Raw genomic sequence first — 19,685 nt, 5'->3', positions numbered from 1 at the left:
TACAGCAGCCTGAATAGACCAAGACACTTTCATTTCAAGCTGTCAATCCTGAGTCCTTATTGCTTATTGTAATTTAATGTCCTGATAAAGCTGTTCTGATTTTCCCCCTCATAACTATAAATTGGCCTTAGACAGAGGAGATAAATTCCCAAGTCAGCATTATACTCCTAGCTGGGCTTTTTGATGACTGGTGTGTCTGATTCTCACCAAGAGCCACCTGTCACCTCTGAACTGTGGAGGAGTTAGTATACACCCTGGCAACCCTAATGGCCTTCCTGGAGCCAGCAAGTAAATTCTGACTCATTGAGGGACTTGCCACAGTGAACTCATACAGTGAAGCCATGAAGTTCTTGAACACAACAAGGCCTGGGATTGTTCTTAAAAGGGCAGAGAAAGGCAGCCACCATCAAAAGAGCGCAACTTCTCACAGACCCTAAAACGACTCCAACTGAAGACATGTAGATACACTGACTCCAGGTCAGCAATCCCGAGCCCTCACTGGCATTTAAGATGCTGAGGCAGTTGTTCTGATTTCCTCTGGTAACTAAAAATTAGCCTTTGAACCAAAAAGTTAAATTCGTAAAGTAGAACAAGAGAATTCATATCTCAGGCCCTTAGAAAAGGCAAAGCTCTAGTGTGTGTTCCTTAACTTTATAATTTCTAAGAATCTTTATATATTCAACAAATGAGTCTAAAATTATGAGAAATTAAGCAATTTTGATGTTAAGAATCCATCCAGTTAATAATCTTTGAAGCTTCTGTTTCTCTGTTCATAATAGGATAAGTATACAAGCATGCAGCTTTTATACATTCAAGTGTGCATTAGAACTTCAATTATTAAAAGGAAGCTGTCAAGGTCTGCTCCTTCTCTTAAAAAAATCTATAATTAAAGCTTTGTTTACTTGCAGATACACATCCATAGCATATAGAATGACTTTTAAGAGCTCTCATTCCTGAGTCACACTATTTTGGTCTTGAATTACAATTTGCTCATGAACCTTATTTTATTGTCTTAAGCCTTCATTTTCTCATTTGTAAAATGAGAACAATAATAAGAATATATCTTGCACAGAGTTTTGAGGATTCAATTGCACTTGGTTACAAAGCACTTAGCACAGAGGCTGGCACATAACAAGCTTTCAATCAATGTGAGCAATTATTACTGTAGTTACTGTGGTATTACTCTCATTGAGCTAAACTTTTCTCCAACCATGTTTATATAATTAATTTCATCAGTCAGTTCTCATTTCTTCAGTAGCACAAAGATAAATTTCAACTTTCTAAATTAGTTTGAATAAATCTGGTCTTATTATAGTTCTTTTTATCCAAAATTAATTAATTAATAGGTTTGAAAATAATACAATTTCTTTATACTTTGGATTCCTTAAGTTACTAAACCCCCAAAAGCAGTAAAAAATCATTATAAGCAATAACAAATATTTTATGATAAAGTTCATGAAGAGATTTAAATACTTATACTACTTAAATAAAACATGAGTACAAATATTAACATTTCTATGGGGGAAGATAATGAATTTCTAATGCCAAATGATTTCACTAGCCTAAAATTGTTTTCTTACGTTTATTTTATATTTTTTTTAAAAACTCACTCTTCCTATATCATCAGTTTAATGCTATTATGATAGATAGTTCATAAAACTTCATATTTTTCTTAATGCTTTGGAGGTTCTGTGTAATTGCTCTAGTAAATCTCTGAAGTGAAGACACCAGAAGATCTAATTTTGGAAGTTATGACAGGGAACAAATCATTGGCCATCTCTTGATTATATCATTGAAAAAAATCTTTTCTGCCCCTAGAAAAACCAAGGGACTAGCAAACATGTGTTTGGTAATTTGTTGTAGCAGCAACACAATACTAATACAAATTGTTTACTCATTCTTCTGTTGATGGACATTATAGCTATTCCAAGTTTGGAGCAATTGTGAATAACACTGCTATGACCACTTTTTCACAATGCATTTGGTGGAAATTTTTCACTTGTTTTGTGGAATAAGAATAAAAAATAAGAATAAGAATAAAATTTCTGGGTCATAAAAAAAATAACTGGCCTTACTAAGAGAGTTTCTATCCTTCCTACTAACAGGTTCCATTCTTCAGAGACATCACAAAAATTTACTACGGAGACATCCTGAACAAAGATGTATGCCTACATGGCTAATGCCTTCTTTGCCTCTATAGTCAAAGTAAGTGCCTATGTGTTTGATCTCACAGATGTTAGAAAAGCCATACCTCAGACTCAAAGAGATTTAGTTCAGCATATGTTCATTAAGCACCTACTAAGTCCCAGATGCTAAATGTGCTAAATTTGGTGCTGATTTGGTGCTAAATGTGCTGAAATAAATAGGACATTAGGTAGCCCTGCCTTCCAGGTACTTAGAGCCTAATGCCAGGAAAAAAAAGAAATATTGTAAATAAACGCCATGACATTCAGTATGCACATACATTGTGATAGAGGCCAATGTAAGTCACTAACACCCCCTACTGCCAGCTTGCTAATGTATGAATTTCCCTTTAAAGATATGAGACTTTGCATTGTATTATTAGAGATAAGGCTTAAAACAGAAATATCCCAAGAGAAATAAAACAGTGAATCAAATCCAGACTAAGACAGTGGTTTTAAAACTGTGCTTCATCAATTTCATGTGCCTTCAGGGCCCTTCCTTCTTTCAATCACAGAAGCTCAGACCTTATCTGTTTTACATATTTGAACTCTTCCTAAGTTTTCATTTTGTAGGAAATATCCCTTGGCTAAAAATAACAAACACACAGCAAACAAGTAAAAAAACAAATTAACAAAGGTTTGAATATTACTTTGTGTGCTGAAAGATCTCCTTCTAAAAGCAGGTTCAGAGGACGGGCAGGATTAAGTCAGGGGAGGGGAGAAGCTTAGAGACAAGGTGCAGGAGAGAGAAGCTGAAAACTAAGATGGTTTAATTTGTTCCAGGGCAAAGAGTTGTGGAAACTAGAATGTGAAGGGAAGCTCTTTGAAGAGAAACCTCAAAGAAAATAGTTTATATTCAATTCCACTACACTTAAGTGAAGAAAATATAATTTATCTAATTTCTTTTCAAAAAGAATTTATTTTTTTAAAGATTATTTTGAGAGAATATGCGAGAGCGCACAAGCAGGGGAGGGGCAGAGAGAGAATCCCAAGCAGGCTTCTTGATATCAGCCCAGAGCCTGATGCAGGGCTCAATCTCACAAACTGTGAGATCATGACCTGAGCCGAAATCAAGAGTTGGATACTTAACCAACTGAGCCACCCAGGCGCCCCCCCAAAAAACCAAACGAAACCCAAATTCCAAGTGACATATGGCTATAATCTCCTAAAACACATATTTGACAATTTTTTCTACAGCACATTCTCCATTAAGACCCAACTCTTCAGTTCCATTGTAACAGCATTCTGTTGAGTTGTCCCTTACACACTTTTCCTCACTTCCCCACTTTCTTTATTCCTTCTTTAGCCAAGTGGTTTATCGTCTTTACAACAATAAACTAATTAAGGTTTCTACCTACCTCAGGGAGATTTTACAGTGTACCTCCCCTCCAAAACAATCTCTCTATGTTAATCTTTCCCAGAGTGGGATTAGGTTGCTAAGGAGATACATGGGAATTACCAGCTCTCAGTATCAAGACTTCAAATATAATTTAATTAATTATGGACATGACCCTAAGGCAAAATGGAACTAGAGAACAGTCCTCCTCTACTTTATGGATCTTCTTCCCTTCTGTCCTATACATCTTAAAAATGTGCTGTATTATCCAGATAAAGAGTTAAAGTAATCCACACAGCGCTCTATTTGTAGCCCAGAATAGAAGCTGGCTGGCCTGTATCATATACTGCCTGGGGTCACAAGAGTCAAAGAGAGGTAGCCTAACAGGAAATCTTAATGATCTCAGCCTCTATGCAGCACTCTATGTTTCTCAATCTGGTTACCTAAGCCTAAATTTAAGGTTACCTGCATGTTGCCAAGTCTAGATTAGATCTAAATGAAATACAATGTGAAGGGTGCCTGGGTGGCTCAGTCAGTTAAGTGTCTGACTTCAGCTCAGGTCATGATCTTGTGGTTTGTGGGTTCGAGCCCTGCGTTGGGCTCTGTGCTGACAGCTCGGAGCCTGGAGCCTGCTTCAGATTCTGTGTCTCCTTCTCTCTCTGCCCCTGCCTTGCTCGCACTCTGTGTCTCTCTCTCTCAATCTCTCAAAAATAAATAAACATTTTTTAAAAAATTCTTTTTAAATAAATACAATGTGAGCCTAATATAGACACATTTCTAAAAGTGAAAAAAGATGAAATTAATTTTAATAACATACATAACTGTTATAGATTTTATTTAAAGGACATATATCCAAATATCATTTCCACATCAATCGATACTAAAAATTAATGATATTTACATTCTTTTTTTGTTGTCTTCAAAAATCATGTATATATTTTACACTTATATACCTCTCAATTCAGATGTTGGTCTTTACTCAAAAATAATCTATTCAGGTTCTCTAAAATATCCACTTGCAAAAGTATATTCACATACTCAAGTTCCTCTAAACATGGTTAAAAGTTTTCCAATAACTGAGTTAAATATTTTAATAAATCAAATTACATTGAAATTAAAATTAATTACATTTAAATTAAAAGAATTAAAATCAAACACTCAATCCTTAGTTTGGTCACATTTTAAGCAATCAATAGCCATATGTGGCCAGTAGATACCATGTTGGACAGCACACTAAATTAAAAGTTGCTATAGATCTCTCAAAGAGAGATTGGTTATATTTAAATAAAGGGAAGGAGGTGAATTCTTACAAGGCACACCAGTAACTTTAGTGCTCCAGATATTAATAATTAGAAGTTTCTATGGGGCGCCTGGGTGGCTCAGTCGGTTAAGCGGCTGACTTCGGCTCAGGTCATGATCTCGCGGTCCGTGAGTTCGAGCCCCGCGTCGGGCTCTGTGCTGACAGCTCAGAGCCTGGAGCCTGTTTCGGATTCTGTGTCTCCCTTTCTCTCTGACCCTCCCCCGTTCATGCTCTGCCTCTCTCTGTCTCCAAAATAAATAAACGTTAAAAAAAAATATTTAAAAAAAATAAATAAATAAATAATTAGAAGTTTCTCAAAACTGTTGGAGCACCATGCGTTGCGCACTGAGTCGTTAGGGAAGTGCAATACTCACCTTCTTTTTTATCAGACATAACTTCCACAGCAGTCGTGATGGGCGGTTAGGGTGATCTTTTTTGAGAGCTGAGTTCCAAGTCCCTAAACACAATCACATTAAATACTGCATTGATAATAAATACTTGCTTTTATCTATTTCTTTCACCCACTCATGAAAAAAAAAATAGGATGATTAACACTTTTTATACATCACTCCTCTGCTCTAAAATCTCCTATGACTGCCACTTCTTTTTTTTTTTTTAATTTTTAACATTTATTAATTTTTGAGAGACAGGGAGAGACAGAGTATGAGCAGGGAAGGGGCAGAGACAGAGGGAGACACAGAATCCGAAGGAGGCTCCAGGCTCTGAGCTGTCAGCACAGAGCCTGATGCGGGGCTCAAACTCATGAACTGCGAGATCATGACTTGAGCCGAAGTCGGAAGCTCAACCGACTAAGCCACCCAGGTGCCCCTATGCCTGCCACTTCTAAAGACAGTAACCACAAGAGCTAGCATTGGGTGGGGCTCTGTGGTTTACCAAATGCTTGTGTGTGTGTGTGTGTGGGTGTGTGTGTATCACCTTACTGATTCCAAACAACCTGACTGGAACTTATCCCACTTTTGGCAGATGTGGAAACTGGAGCTCAGAGATGTGAAACAACTTGTCAAAGTAAGCATATATTTAGTGGCATGTATAGAACTCAAATCCAGATCTTTGGGCCCAATTCCCTATGCAGGCCCCTCTGAATTCTCACTATTTTCCCACTAATATCCAGTTAATACCTGGCACATACCTTACACATCCTTGCTTTGAGCCAACACACTTGAGCTTAGGTTGACATTAGTTTTCTACTCAGAATGCCCCGTTCTCACACCTTTGTTTTCTTATGTCCTACCCATCCTTACAACATAGGTTCAAATCCTACCTCCTCCATGATCACCCCAGCCTCTAGGGGCCTGTTCTTGCAAACATAGCAGTTATGATGTCCATGCCTCTTACTTGAAACTTAGTACATGCTTCTGTGTAGGGAGCTAAAAAAACAAACAAAAAAACAGAGTGAAAGATATAAATAGAAGTTCTGTATTCTTAATTAAACTCTAAGTGCCTTGAAAACCACAGTGTACTTTATACCAGTGGCTCCTCAACCCTGGATGTCTATTTAAGTTGCCTGGGTGGGAAATGGTTAAAAATGAAATCAAAGTCTAGAGTTGGGCCTAGGAATCTGTGTTTTTTTGTTTTGTTTTGTTTTTTAAGTTTCCCAAAAGATTCAAAGGTTCAGCTGGAGGAGTGAACCACTGCCTTTTGCCTTGAACTTCCTAATGCCCACCTCAGTGAATCACATTCTGGAAGTGCTCAGTAAAGGGCTGATAAACATGTTGACTAAGCTGAGCCCTTCTTCCTATGTTTGAAATTATCACTACTTCCAATGGATTATCCAAAATGCTTCAAATGTTACCCCAGGGAGTCAGGGGTTACCCCAGGGAGTCAAATGTTACCCCAGGGAGTCAAATGACCCCAGGAAGTCAGTTATACCAATGCATATTACTGTGTGCTCACATGACTTTATAATTAGAAATAGGAATATTAAATGTTTTACAGAGTCCCATGGACCCTCTTGTTCTAAAACCCTAGGTATAATTTTTAATTAGCTGACTAGAGCATCAAACTGTGGTGAAGTATTCAAGACCTTTTAAATACTCTGGGCATTATTTGAGTAAATGCACAAGCCATCATGGCCCTATGGAAGTCATGACTCTATGACAACATGATCTTAGGTAAAAGGCTACAACACTTTTTCTCAGCTTCTACTCAGAGGGGGGGGGGAATATTGCAGTTAGTTTTAGAAAGCAAATCTGAAACATCCAAAAATGATTCATTCTCAAATTGTCAGCATTATACCATGGGCAAGAGTACAGACCATGTACCTCATTTGCCTGATTGTACAAATGAACTGGGACAAATTGAAATACTGCACCTCCCTTAGCAATTAACAATCAAAACTCATCTTCTGGTCTGGCTTAATTACTATCTCCTTTCCATTTAAATATAAGAAGAAAACAAAGGTGTTTTGTGCTCTGTCATTTTCTTGTTTTAATCTCCATAGCAATGGGCTCTTCTCTGGGGCGGTTGGCTCTTCCACCTTAATTCAGTATGCCAGGAGTGTCAGCCTGCATTAAATTGGCTGGCAAGAAAGCCGTCCCACAGTCCTTTTAATGCACAAAACTAGTCAAGCATCCTAAGGGGTGCTGGTGTGGTAATGTCCCCACAAACCCAAGGTGATAGGGAGTAACTGAGACAGAATCTGGGGGTGGATGAAGTCTTTGGAGTCTATAACAAGTGTGAAAATATTCCATGGATCAGAGTATAAAGCAAATGGAAAAGTCATCAGATAGACAGAGGTGTCCATTTCCTAGAAAATGATGAGGATGGAACTGATTAAAGATACGGAGCACAGAATATCAGATAGGGTCCCTCTCCACTTTCCATCCCCAGCAGACAGTTATGAAATGTTGCGTACCTCCTGATATATTGACCAATTTCAATTAATAAGAGCAAATCTAGTATCTGGGTTTTACAAGGGGTACTTCATCCATTTTGGAAGAAAAGGCAAACACATAAGTCAAAATTTTAAATAAAATCCAAACAACTATATGGCAGATGTCATAAGAAAGCCTGTGAGCTTTGTAAATAAGTGATATAAACCCATGAGTGCCATGAGTTCAAATGAAGACAAGACCACTGAAGGCTAAGAAAGGACTGAAGAAATGCATCAAAGGGAGACTGAGCAAAATATGGAAGGGTGACTGTTGAGGTAACAGTGAAATTTTGAAAAACTGGTTCAGCACAGGCATCAACCAATTAGAAGTGGATGCTGGCCAGCACACCTGTATGGTACTGAGTATCAGATCCGTCCCGAGTGGGTCAGGTTGGCTGCTTTAAGAGGAACAGAGAAGCAGACAGGTGAGAGAAACAGCAAATGTAAGGTGAGAAAGCACATGGACAGCAAATAGTGGCTCTGATTTAAGCAGAGGGTTAGACTATATGCTGTTGAAGTGGGCAACAAACCATTGAAATAGTTTGAAGCAAGCAATGACATAAGCAGTGTTCTGGAATGTGACTTCCATAAAGGAAGGATTCTCTTTTCTTCCCTGCTTCAGTCCCAGTGCCTTAAACAGGACCTAGCATTTAGAAGGATTTCAAAAACTGTTTGTGGAATGAGTAATTGTGTCAACAGGATGCTGGAAAGGGATGCCCTACCTTCTTATGTCTTTTCAGGAACATCTGTGAAAAAGTCCTTCCACCCCCTCTCCTCCCGTAGATGCTCAAGGCTCTCCTATCAGGTTATAGGAATGCTAAGGGTTTCTAATTCTATTTCTATGTGGATAAAAAAAGCAAGCAGAAGTGGAAACAGCATTTCCCTACCTTATCTCCTTAGCTTATCCTTCCAAAGTAGATGACTGGGAAGAATTTATCATGGTACCTTATATAATTAAGGATCCTGGTGACAAAACAAAACAACAAAAACAAAAAACTGCCCTATGGTATTCAGCAGGACTTGGGGAAACACGTCATGGTCCATCGATGTAGACAGTCAGTTTCAACAGTCAAGATAAGGGTGAATGAGAGCAATGCTCCTAACCTTCAATCACATGTTAGTCCCTCCCCACTTCTCCATGTTAGAAATTGCACTTATATCCACCCAGTTACTCAAGCCATAAAACGTTGACTCCTCCGTATTTTTACCTACCACATCCAATCCATCAAGTCTTCTACATTTTTAACTTCAAAATACATCTGCTTCTCCTCATCTTCCCTCTTCCCAGTCACAATCATTTCATTCTTGGAATGCTGAAATAGCCCCCTACCTGCTCTCTCAATTTCCAATCTAATCCTATTCCCATTCATTCTCCACACAACAGAAGTTGTCTTCTTAAATGTTTATCAGAGCATATCATTCCCTTCCCATTACTTCCGAATGCATTTAGAATAAAACCCAGCTTCTTGCCTTGGGCTTTTCTCTCTCTCGCAACTGAGTAAGTATGGATGAAAAATATAGCACTGTCATCGCACAGCTCCATCCAGAACTGAGCCAAGGGGCTTGCTTTGACTTCTCTTAGCCTCAGCTTCCTTATTTGCAAAATAAAACTGTTGGGAAATAAGACCTGGAAGGCCCCATTAGTTTCTAAAAACTGTTATTACATTGCTTTTGTATGCAATTCTAACTGGCCCCAAAACTCAAACACTATGAAGTTAAGAGTTTGTGCCTCCCTCTAGTTCCTCTTCACTTTCCTGAGCAGAATATCCAAGAAAGTGGCCTAGGCCTGACCTCTTTCCATCACATCCCTGGTTGCAACCCTCCTCATGTGCTCTCTACCCTTGGCCACCAGGGTCTCCCTCTCAGATTTTGTCCTGTCGCTTGTCCTGTTTCATTCCCTGATAAGTGTGAGCCCTCCTCCACTTTTTCTCTTTCAAGAAAACAAGGATCTTTGGGTCCTTTTCCAGATTTGTTTCCAAACTTCTCTCTGCCAAGTCTCCTTGTCCCTCAGACCAGATATCAGATATGCTGGCACCAAACAATAGGAATAAAAAAAAAAAAAAAAAGGAGTATAGGGAGAAAAAAGGAAACAGAACAAGTCCTCACTAGGTCCAATATAACAGAGCCAATATTAGACATTTATAATGGGTAAAAAGGTATACTCAGAGAACAGGAGAATAAAAAACTTATAACTGTATAATTAAAATTATGAACCAAATTAATGAGATAGCCATAAAATGAGTTGGAAAGAAGATACTTTATGAATTTGCCAACACCAGTATCAACTAAGCTGGGATCCTGGGGAACACATGTAACAGTGGCAAACACACTTCTTTCCTGATGCAGAAACCTCCGATTGTCTAATTAACTTGGATGAAGACATTTCTCAGAGCCAGGAAGTGGGAAGGGAAAGGACATAATTGAATCATTAGGATATTGCCCCAGCTGACACAAATATCAGAATCTCAGAGCACTGTGGAGATAGCAAAGTTGGATTTCAGTCCTGATTCTGTCATTGCCAAAGTGTGTGATCTCAGCCAAACCACTTAACCTCATAGAATTCCACTTCCTTCCTGAATTCCTGTCTATAAGTGAAGAATTTAAAATAGACACACAATTCTTAAAAGAGCAGCTTCAACCTATGTTTAAAGGAAACAGTTTCTCAGAAGTCAATGAGGACAATAGATGAAAGCCTGGCTGTTCTCACTCAAGAGAGTCTCAGACCTTCTCCCTGCATGGCCCTCACTGCCACCAACACCAACCCAACACTCCAGGGTTGGAAAAGTCCAGTCGGTGACTACAGGTGCCTTGTGAGTGTAAGGTTCAACTTCATAAAACAGACATTATGCTGTATTTCCTTGTGGGCTTGCATGGACACTGGCACTTAATTAGGAGATCCCAAATATTCCTGGTTTTACATAAAATATTTAGGTCTTCAAATCACCAAAGATAGCTATTAATTTCATTTCAATTAGCAAGTCATTAAAAAGGAGATGTTAAACTGAGAAGACTCGCACATGATGCTTGAAAATACTCTAAGCTTAAATATACAAATTCTTTCCCATTTGGCTTCAATGTGTAAAACTGGTCATTCTGAGCCATATGCAATAAGCTATAAAGTTTTTCTGTGTTCTTACCTTAGGGTTTTGATACAGAGATAGATAAAATAGGATTTGGGAACACATGAACATGTACATTTAAGGCCACTGAGAATCAAAGTTTACCAACAGGAGATGAGGGCCAGGGTTGGCAAGATAAGACTATCATTCCACAGTGGTCAAGTGGAGTAACCGGTCAGGGAGAGGGAAGCAATCAATGTCAGATGTAGCCGTACTTCAGTAAAGAGATCAACTACTAGAGAGAACTGAAATATTGACTTTTAGTCCCTGAACTTTCCAAAATCATAAGCACAAAAATAACATACACAACATAGATAATTTTGACAAATCAAAGGAAAAGACAGACAATCTAATATAAAGGTAGGCAAATGATTGCAATGGACACTGCAAAGAGGATTTTCAATGGGAAATCAGCATGTGAAAAGATGGCTCAAAACTCATTGGTCATTAAGGAAACACAAAGTAAAACCACAACTACCACACACCCAAACAAATGGCTTTCACAAAATCCTAGGTGTTGACAAGGATATAGAGCTACTGAAATATGCATTTACTGCCTGTTGGGAGTGTAAATTGGTAATCTCTGGAAAACTATTTGGCAGTATGTTCAAAACCTAAATAGGTTAAAAAAGAAGATGGCGGCATAGGAGGGCACTGGGCTCACCATGTCCTGCTGATCACTTGGATTCCACCCACACCTGCCTATATAACCCAGAAAACCACCAGAAGACTAGCAGAACAGACTCTCTGGAGCCAAGCATAGACAAGAGGCCCATGGAAGAGGGTAGGAAGGGCGGGGAGACATTGTGCGCTACATGGACTGGTGGGAGGGAGCTGGGCGGTGGAGGGGCAGCCCCCCGGCAAGGCAGAGCCCCCAAGTCTGGCTTGCAAATGCGGAGGGGCCAGACGGAATGTGTTCTGACAGCCAGCAGGACTTAACATCTGGAATGTTAAAAGTCAACAGCTCTGCTCGGAGAGTGGGAGGGTGAGAGGACACCGGAAGGGAGAGGTGTTGAGCCCTAGAAGACAGAACTCAGCGCGGCAGAGAACAAAGGTGCTGTCAAGCGCCACCTCCCTCTCCCATTCCCCAGCCAAAATCAAAGGGAACCAGTTCCCATCACTGAACTTACTTGCTTGTACCACGCAAGCACCCAATGCTGTGCTTCTGTGGATCCATCCCTCCGACGGGATGGCCCACAGGGGCTGCAGGGCCCACAGGGGACCACCTATGGCAAAGCAAGCTAAGCCTGCCCCTCCTGCCCCTACGCACCTTACAGATCCACCCCAGCTAATACACCAGATCCCATCAAAGCAGCACCACAAGCCTGGAAGTGTGCAAGTAGCCTGGACAGGGGCCACACCACTCCACAGTGAGTTGGGCCCTTGGGAGAGGGGAAGATAAGGTACACACCAGTCTGACTGTGGCCCCAGCGGTGGGCTGGGGGCAGACATTGGGTCTCACTGAGGCCCTGCCCACCAACACAAGTTTCTCCACACTGCACAGGGGAAGTGCCCTGCAGTTCCACACCACCCCAGGGGCTACCCAAAATGATGAAACAGAAGAATTCTCCTCAAAAGAAACTCCAGGAAGTAGTGACACTAACAAATTGGTCAAAAATTATATAAGCAATATAACAAAACAAGAATTTAGAATAATAGTCACAAAATTAATCACAGGGCTTGAAAAAAGTATAGAGGACAGCAGAGAATCTTTTGCTACAGAGACCAAAGGACTAAGAAATAGTCATGAGGAGCTAAAAAATGCTATAAATGAGGTGCAAAATAAAATGGAGGTGACCACAGCTCAGACTGAAGAGGCAGAGGAGAGAATAGGTGAATTAGAAGATAAAATTATGGAAAAAGAGGAAGCTGAGAAAAGAGAGATAAAAAAAAATCCAGCACTATGAGGGGAGAATTACAGAATTAAGTGATGCAATCAAACAGAGCAATATCTGTATCATAGGTATTCCAGAAGAAGAAGAAGAGAAAGGGGCATAAAGTGTACTTGAACAAATCATAGCTGAGAACTTCTCTGATCTGGGGAAGGAAACAGGCATTGAAATCCAAGAGGCACAGGGAACTCTCTTCAGACGTAACTTGCATCAATCTTCTGCACGACACATCATAGTGAAACTGGCAAAATACAAGGATAAAGAAAATTCTGAAAGCAGCTAGGGGTAAACACACTCTAACATAAAGGGAGACCCATAAGACTAGTGCCAGACCTATATACTGAAACTTGGCAGGACAGAAAGGAATGGCAGGAAATCTTCAATGTGATGAACAGAAAAATATGCAGCCATGAATCCTTTATCCAGCAAGTCTGTCATTCAGAATAGAAAGAGAAATAAAGGTCTTCCCAAACAAACAAAAACTTCAGGAATTAATCACCGTTAAACCAGCCCTACAAGAGATCCTAAGGGGGATTCTGTGAGTGAAATACTGCAAGGACCACAAAGTACCAGAGACATCACTACAAGCATGAAACCTACAGACATCACAATGACTCTAAACCCATATCCTTCAATAATAACACTGAATGTAAATGGACTAAATGCTCCAACCAAAAGACATAGGGTATCAGAATAGATTAAAAAAAGCAAGACCCATCTATTTGTTGTCTACAAGAGACTCATTTTAGACCTGAGGACACCTTCAGATTGGAAGTGAGGGGATGGAGAACTATCATGCTACTGGAAGTCAAAAGAAAACTGGAGTAGCCACACTTACATCAGACAAACTAGACTTCAAATTAAAGGCTGTAACAAGAGATGAAGAAGGGCATTACATAATAATTGCAGGGTCTATTCATCAGGAAGAGCTAGACATATAAATGTCTGTGAGCCAAATACAGAGCCCTCAAATACATAAAACAATCACAAACATAAGCAACCTTATTGATAAAAATGTGGTAATTGCAAGAGACGTTAATACTCCACTTGCAGCAATAGATAAATCATCTAGAAACAGGATCAATAAAGAAACAAGGGTCCTGAATGATACATTGGATCGGATGGAATTGACAGGTATATTTAGAACTCTGCATCTCAAAGCATCAGAATATATTTTCTTCTCGAATGCACATGGAACATTCTCCAAGATAGACCACATACTGGGTCACAAAACAGCCCTTCATAAGTATACAAGAATTGAGATCATACCATGCATACATTCAGACCACAATGCTATGAAGCTTGAAATCAACCACAGGAAAAAGTCTGGAAAACCTCCAAAAGCATGGAGGTTAAAAAACACCCTACTAAAGAATGAATGGGTCAACAGGCAATTAGAGAAGAAATTTAAAAATATATGGAAACAAATGAAAATGAAAACACAACAATCCAAATGCTTTGGGATGCAGCGAAGGCCGTCCTCAGAGGAAAATACATTGCAATCCAGCCTTTATCAAGAAACAAGAAAAATCCCAAATACAAAATCTAAGGGCACACCTAAAGGAAATAGAAGCAGAACAGCAAGGACACCCCAAACCAAGCCGAAGAAGAGAAATAATAAAGATCAGAGCAGAAATAAACAATAAAGATTCTAAAAAAAAAAACCTGTAGAGCAGATGAATGAAACCAAGAGTTGGTTTTTTGAAAAAATAAACAAAATTGATAAACCTCTAGCCAGGCTTCTCAAAAAGAAAAGGGAGAGGACTCAAATAGATAAAATCATGAATGAAAATGGAATTATTACAACCAATCCCTCAGAAATACAAGCAATTATCAGCAAATACTATGAAAAATTATATGCCAACAAACTGAACAACCTGGAAGAAATGGACAAATTCCTAAGCACCCACACACTTCCAAAACTCAAACAGGAAGAAACAGAAAACTTTAACAGACCCATAACCAGCAAAGAAATTGAATCAGTTACCAAAAATCTTCCAACAAATAAGAATCCAGGACCAGATGGCTTCCCTAGGGAATTCTACCAGACATTTAAAGCAGAGATAATACCTATCTTTCTCAAGCTATTCCAAAAAATAGAAAGGGAAGGAAAACTTCCAGACTCATTCTATGAAGCCAGCATTACTTTGATTCCTAAACCAGACAGAGACCCAGTAAAAAAAGAGCACTACAGGTCAATACCCCTGATGAATATGGATGCAAAAATTCTCAACAAGATACTAGCAAATCGAATTCAACAGCATATGAAAAGAATTCTTCGCCATGATCAAGTGGGATTCATTCCTGGGCTGCAGGGCTGGTTCAACATTTGCAAATCAGTCAATGTGATACATCACATTAATAAAAGAAAAGATAAGAACCATATGATCCTGTCAATTGATGCAGAAAAAGCATTTGACAAAATTCAGCAACATTTCTTAACAAAAACCCTCGAGAAAGTCGGGATAGAAGGAACATACTTAAACATCATAAAAGTCATTTATGAAAAGCGCACAGCTAACATCATCCTCAATGGGGAAAAACTGAGAGCTTTCCCCCTGAGATCAGGAACACAACAGGGATGTCCACTCTCACCACTGTTGTTTAATATAGTGTTGGAAGCTCTAGCATCAGCAATCAGACAACAAAAGGAAATCAAAGGCATCCAAATTGGCAAAGATGAAGTCAAGCTTTCACTTTTTGCAGATGACATGATATTATACACAGGAAATCTGATAGACTCCACCAAAAGTCTGCTAGAACTGATACATGAATTCAACAAAGTCACAGGATACAAAATCAATGTACAGAAATCAGTTGCATTTTATACACTAAAAATGAAGCAACAGAATGACAAATAAAGAAACTGATCCCATTCACAATTGCACCCAGAATCATAAAATACCTAGGAATAAACCTAACCAAAGATGTAAAAGATCTGTTTGCTGAAAACTATGGAAAGCTTATGAAGGAAATTGAGGAAGATATAAAGAAATGGAAAAACATTCTGTGCTCATGGATTGGAAGAATATTGTTAAAATGCCAATACTACCCAAAGCTAACTACACATTCAATGCAATCCCAATCAAAATTGTACCAGAATTCTTCTTGAAGCTGGAACAAACAATCCTAAAATTTGTATGGAACCACAAAAGACCCCAAATAGCCAATGTAATATTGAAGAAGAAGACCAAAGCAGGAGGCATCACAATCCCAGACTTTAGCCTCTACTCCAAAGCTGTAACCATCAAGACAGCATGGTAATGGCACGAAAACAGACATGGACCAATGGAATAGAATAGAGACTCCAGAATTGGACCCACAAAAGTATGGCCAACTAATCTTTGACAAAGCAGGAAAGAGTATCCAAGGAAAAAAGACAGCCTCTTTAACAAATGGTGCTGGGAGAGCTGGACAGCAACATGCAGAAGGATGAAACTAGACCACTTTCGTACACCATTCACAAATTAAATTCAAAATGGATAAAGGACCTGAATGTGAGACAGGAAACCATCAACACCCTAGAGGAGAAAGCAGGAAAAAACTTCTCTGACCTCAGCCACAGCAATTTCGTACTTGACACATACCCAAAGGCAAGGGAATTAAAAGCAAAAATGAACTATTGGGACCTCATGAAGATGAAAACCTTCTGCACTGCAAAGGAAACAATCAACAAAACTAAAAGGCAACCAACAGAATGGGAATGACATATTGGACAAAGGGCTGGTATCCAAAATCTATAAAGAATTCACCAAACTACATACCCAAAAGACAAATAATCCAGTGCAGAAATGGGCAGAAGACATGAATAGACACTTCTCTAAAGAAGACATCCGGATGGCCAACAGGCACATGAAAAGATGCTCAACGTCGCTCCTCGTCAGGGAAATACAAATCAAAACCACACTCAGATACCACCTCAGGCCAGTCAGAGTGGTTAAAATGAACAAATCAGGAGACTATAGATGCTGGCGAGGATGTGGAGAAATGGGATCCCTCTTGCACTATTGGTGGGAATGCAAATCTGTGCAGCTGTTCTGGAAAACAGTGTGGACGTTCCTCAAAAAATTAAAAATAGATCTACCCCATGACCCAGCATTAGCGCTGCTAGGAATTTACCCAAGGGATACAGGAGTGATGATGCATAGGGGCACTTGTACCCCAATGTTTACAGCAGCACTTTCAACAATAGCCAAATTATCCAAAGATCCTAAATGTCCATCAACTGATTAATGGATAAAGAAATTTTGCTTTATACACACAATGGAATACTATGTGGCAATGAGAAAGAATGAAATATGGCCTTCTGTAGCAATGTGGATGGAACTGGAGAGTGTTATGCTAAGTGAAATAAGTCATACAGAGAAAGACAGATACCATATGTTTTCACTCTTTTGTGGATGCTGAAAAATTTAACAGAAGGCCAGGGGGAGGGGAAGGAAAAAAAAGTTAGAGACAGAGGGAACCAAAACATAACAGACTCTTAAACACTGAGAACAAACTGAGGGTTGATGGGGGGGTGGGAGGGAGGGGTGGGTGGGTGATGGGCATTGAGGAGGGCACCTGTTGGGATGAGCTCTGGGTGTTGTATAGAAACCAATTTGACAATAAATTTCATATTAAGAAAAAAAAAGCTAAATATATGCCTAACTATGGCCCAGCCTCCCACTCCCAACAGAAACACTTTACAATGTATACTAAAAGACACATATAAGAATGATCACTGAGTGCAGCACTATTCTGTAACAGGAAAAACTGGAAGCAACTCCAGTGTCCACTGACAGTAGAATAGATAAATCGCAGCATATTCATACAATTCAATGTGTCACAGCAGTGAGGATGACCTGCTATACACACAGACATAACTGACTCTCTCTCTCTCTCTCTCTCTCTCTCTCTCTCTCTTTCTCTCTCTCTCTCTCCCTCTCTCTTTCTATCACACACACACACACACAATCCTGAGATAATGCATGGAGAAGACAGAATGTATACCTCCATTAATGTCAAGTTCACAAAAGGCAAAATATTAATGGTAATAGAAAACAGGGTAATGGTGACCTTTTGGAGAAAGGGTGTAGTGTCTGATGGGGCACAAGGAAAGCCTATAGGGTGCTGGTAATGTTTATTTATCAGATGGTGGTTACACAGGCATGTTTACTTTGTGAATATTCCTCAAGCTGTATACTTAGGAATTGTGCACTTTTCTGATAGTATGTTACACATCAATTTAAATTTAACAATAAATTTTAAGTTTTAATTATTAGTTTTTCAAAGCAACCTATTAATCCTCTGAAAACACTACTTTCATCATTGTAGATAGTTTTGTTTCTACTCTTCTTACTCCTTCTCAAAAGAAAAAATGAAGCTAAGAACTTTGCTAAAGGCCAACAATATCTACACTAGAATGTAAGCCCCACTAGGGAAGGAACTAGTTTTTTTTTTATTTCTTTTGTGTCTTCCATAAGACTGATCACATGGCTAACCAAGCAATAAGGACCTCGTAAAAAATGTATTTGAATTCCTACAAGAAGTCCTCTAACATTATAATCTTAGTTTTCACAGAGTTCCTAATATTTATTTAGAAATCTCAGTACTACTAATTTTTCCATGTAATGTGTCATGATTTTTTGCAGTATGGCTAATGGACTTTTTTTAATGGAGCCAATGGTCTCTAGTGGGTGACACTGACATTAATAAATGACCAGCAAATGAATACATACTTCTAACCGATGATGTGTATGTACACAGGAAAAGTTCAGAGTGCTGGGACCAAATGTAGCAGGAGGCCGGGTAAAGTCCCACAGGGTGGCCATTACAAAAGATTTTCTCAAAAAAGTGGCATCTGTGAAGTGATGGCTGAAGTGTGTTTCCTAGTTTCCTAGGCAAGAGGGTAGGGGAGGAAGTGCATTCATACATTATCTTGTTTACTCCTTCCAGCAGCTGGAGGAAGTAGTTAGGATTTCATTTCACTGCCTGGAGAAACTGAGGTTCAGTGAAATTCAAACAACTTTTCCAAGTTCCCACAGCTAGCATGGGGATTAAGGAGTGCACTTGTGGTGATGAGCACCAGGTGATGTATGGGATTGTTTAATTTTATGCACCTAGTTCCCTTGATAGGAAGACCATAATTATCCAAATGAGGAAAGGAGCTAATTACTTTGGCCCAAATTGAGTAGTAATCACACACACACACACACACACACACACACACACACACACACACACACACACACTGGTTTCAGAAAAGCCAACACTATTCCACGTTTTTCTCATCTAAAACTCCCAGTCTTTGAATTTAACCTTAAGATACTGACAGAAAGGGGCCGGGGAGCAGGTAATAAGATTTTTCTTGAATGAAATGTTAAAAATATTTGAAGTTATATCTTGTAAATTTGAATTTGGTGAAATTTTAGTTAGAAACATATCAGATACAATTCATGCGTCCAGGAACAACAAAAAAAGGTCACAGTACTTTACTTCTTAAGCACTCTATTATATCAGAAATGCTTTCCATATATCTTAGGAAGATTCACATCTCAATACATGCAGTTATGCCTTCAACAAGAATTGTGGCATGTTGGGACTCTGTTTCTCATGATTTTTCACAGATGAAAACTGTGCTGTTATAAAAGTACATTCTCTCAGCTATTAATCACACATGCCTTAAATAGAAGACATTAACATTTTATAAATAACAATAAAGAATGAAAGCCAGATTTTAAAGCAGCTCCTGCTTAGATGTTTAGGACATTATGTAAACAGCTAGAGACAACAATGAAAACACTATAAAGTTAATTACCACAAATTAAATAAAATAAATTAAAGACCAGAACTGTTAAACTGTTTCAATGGAATTTGGCTGTGCTCAGATAGTCGCGTTGATGTTAAAGAGCTAGATCTAGAAATATGAACAAAATCATGAAATACTATAAATCCTGATATCTATTTTCAGATTTCTTCTT

General features: G+C 39.0%; 1 protein-coding gene across 2 annotated transcripts in view; it reads right to left on the bottom strand.

Annotated features, from left to right (window-relative positions):
* The window catches only part of IQCM (IQ motif containing M), a 454,074-nt gene that overhangs the window by 373,188 nt on the left and 61,201 nt on the right, over positions 1-19,685 (bottom strand). For both annotated transcript variants that reach the window (XM_019441304.2, XM_019441303.2), the window contains exons 2-3: positions 6,102-6,207; positions 5,194-5,276 (exon numbers count right to left, since the gene is read on the bottom strand). In XM_019441304.2, coding sequence (XP_019296849.2) covers positions 5,194-5,212 — 19 coding nt within the window. In that variant the 5' untranslated portion in view covers positions 5,213-5,276; positions 6,102-6,207. The remainder of the gene's footprint in view (positions 1-5,193; positions 5,277-6,101; positions 6,208-19,685) is intronic.

The sequence above is a fragment of the Panthera pardus genome, unplaced genomic scaffold (genome assembly GCF_024362965.1).
Source record: "Panthera pardus isolate Hobbes unplaced genomic scaffold, ASM2436296v1 HiC_scaffold_13, whole genome shotgun sequence".
Taxonomy (NCBI): Eukaryota; Metazoa; Chordata; class Mammalia; order Carnivora; family Felidae; genus Panthera; species Panthera pardus.
Note: the sequence above shows the minus strand (reverse complement) of the source record. Positions and strands in the feature narration are given on the sequence as shown.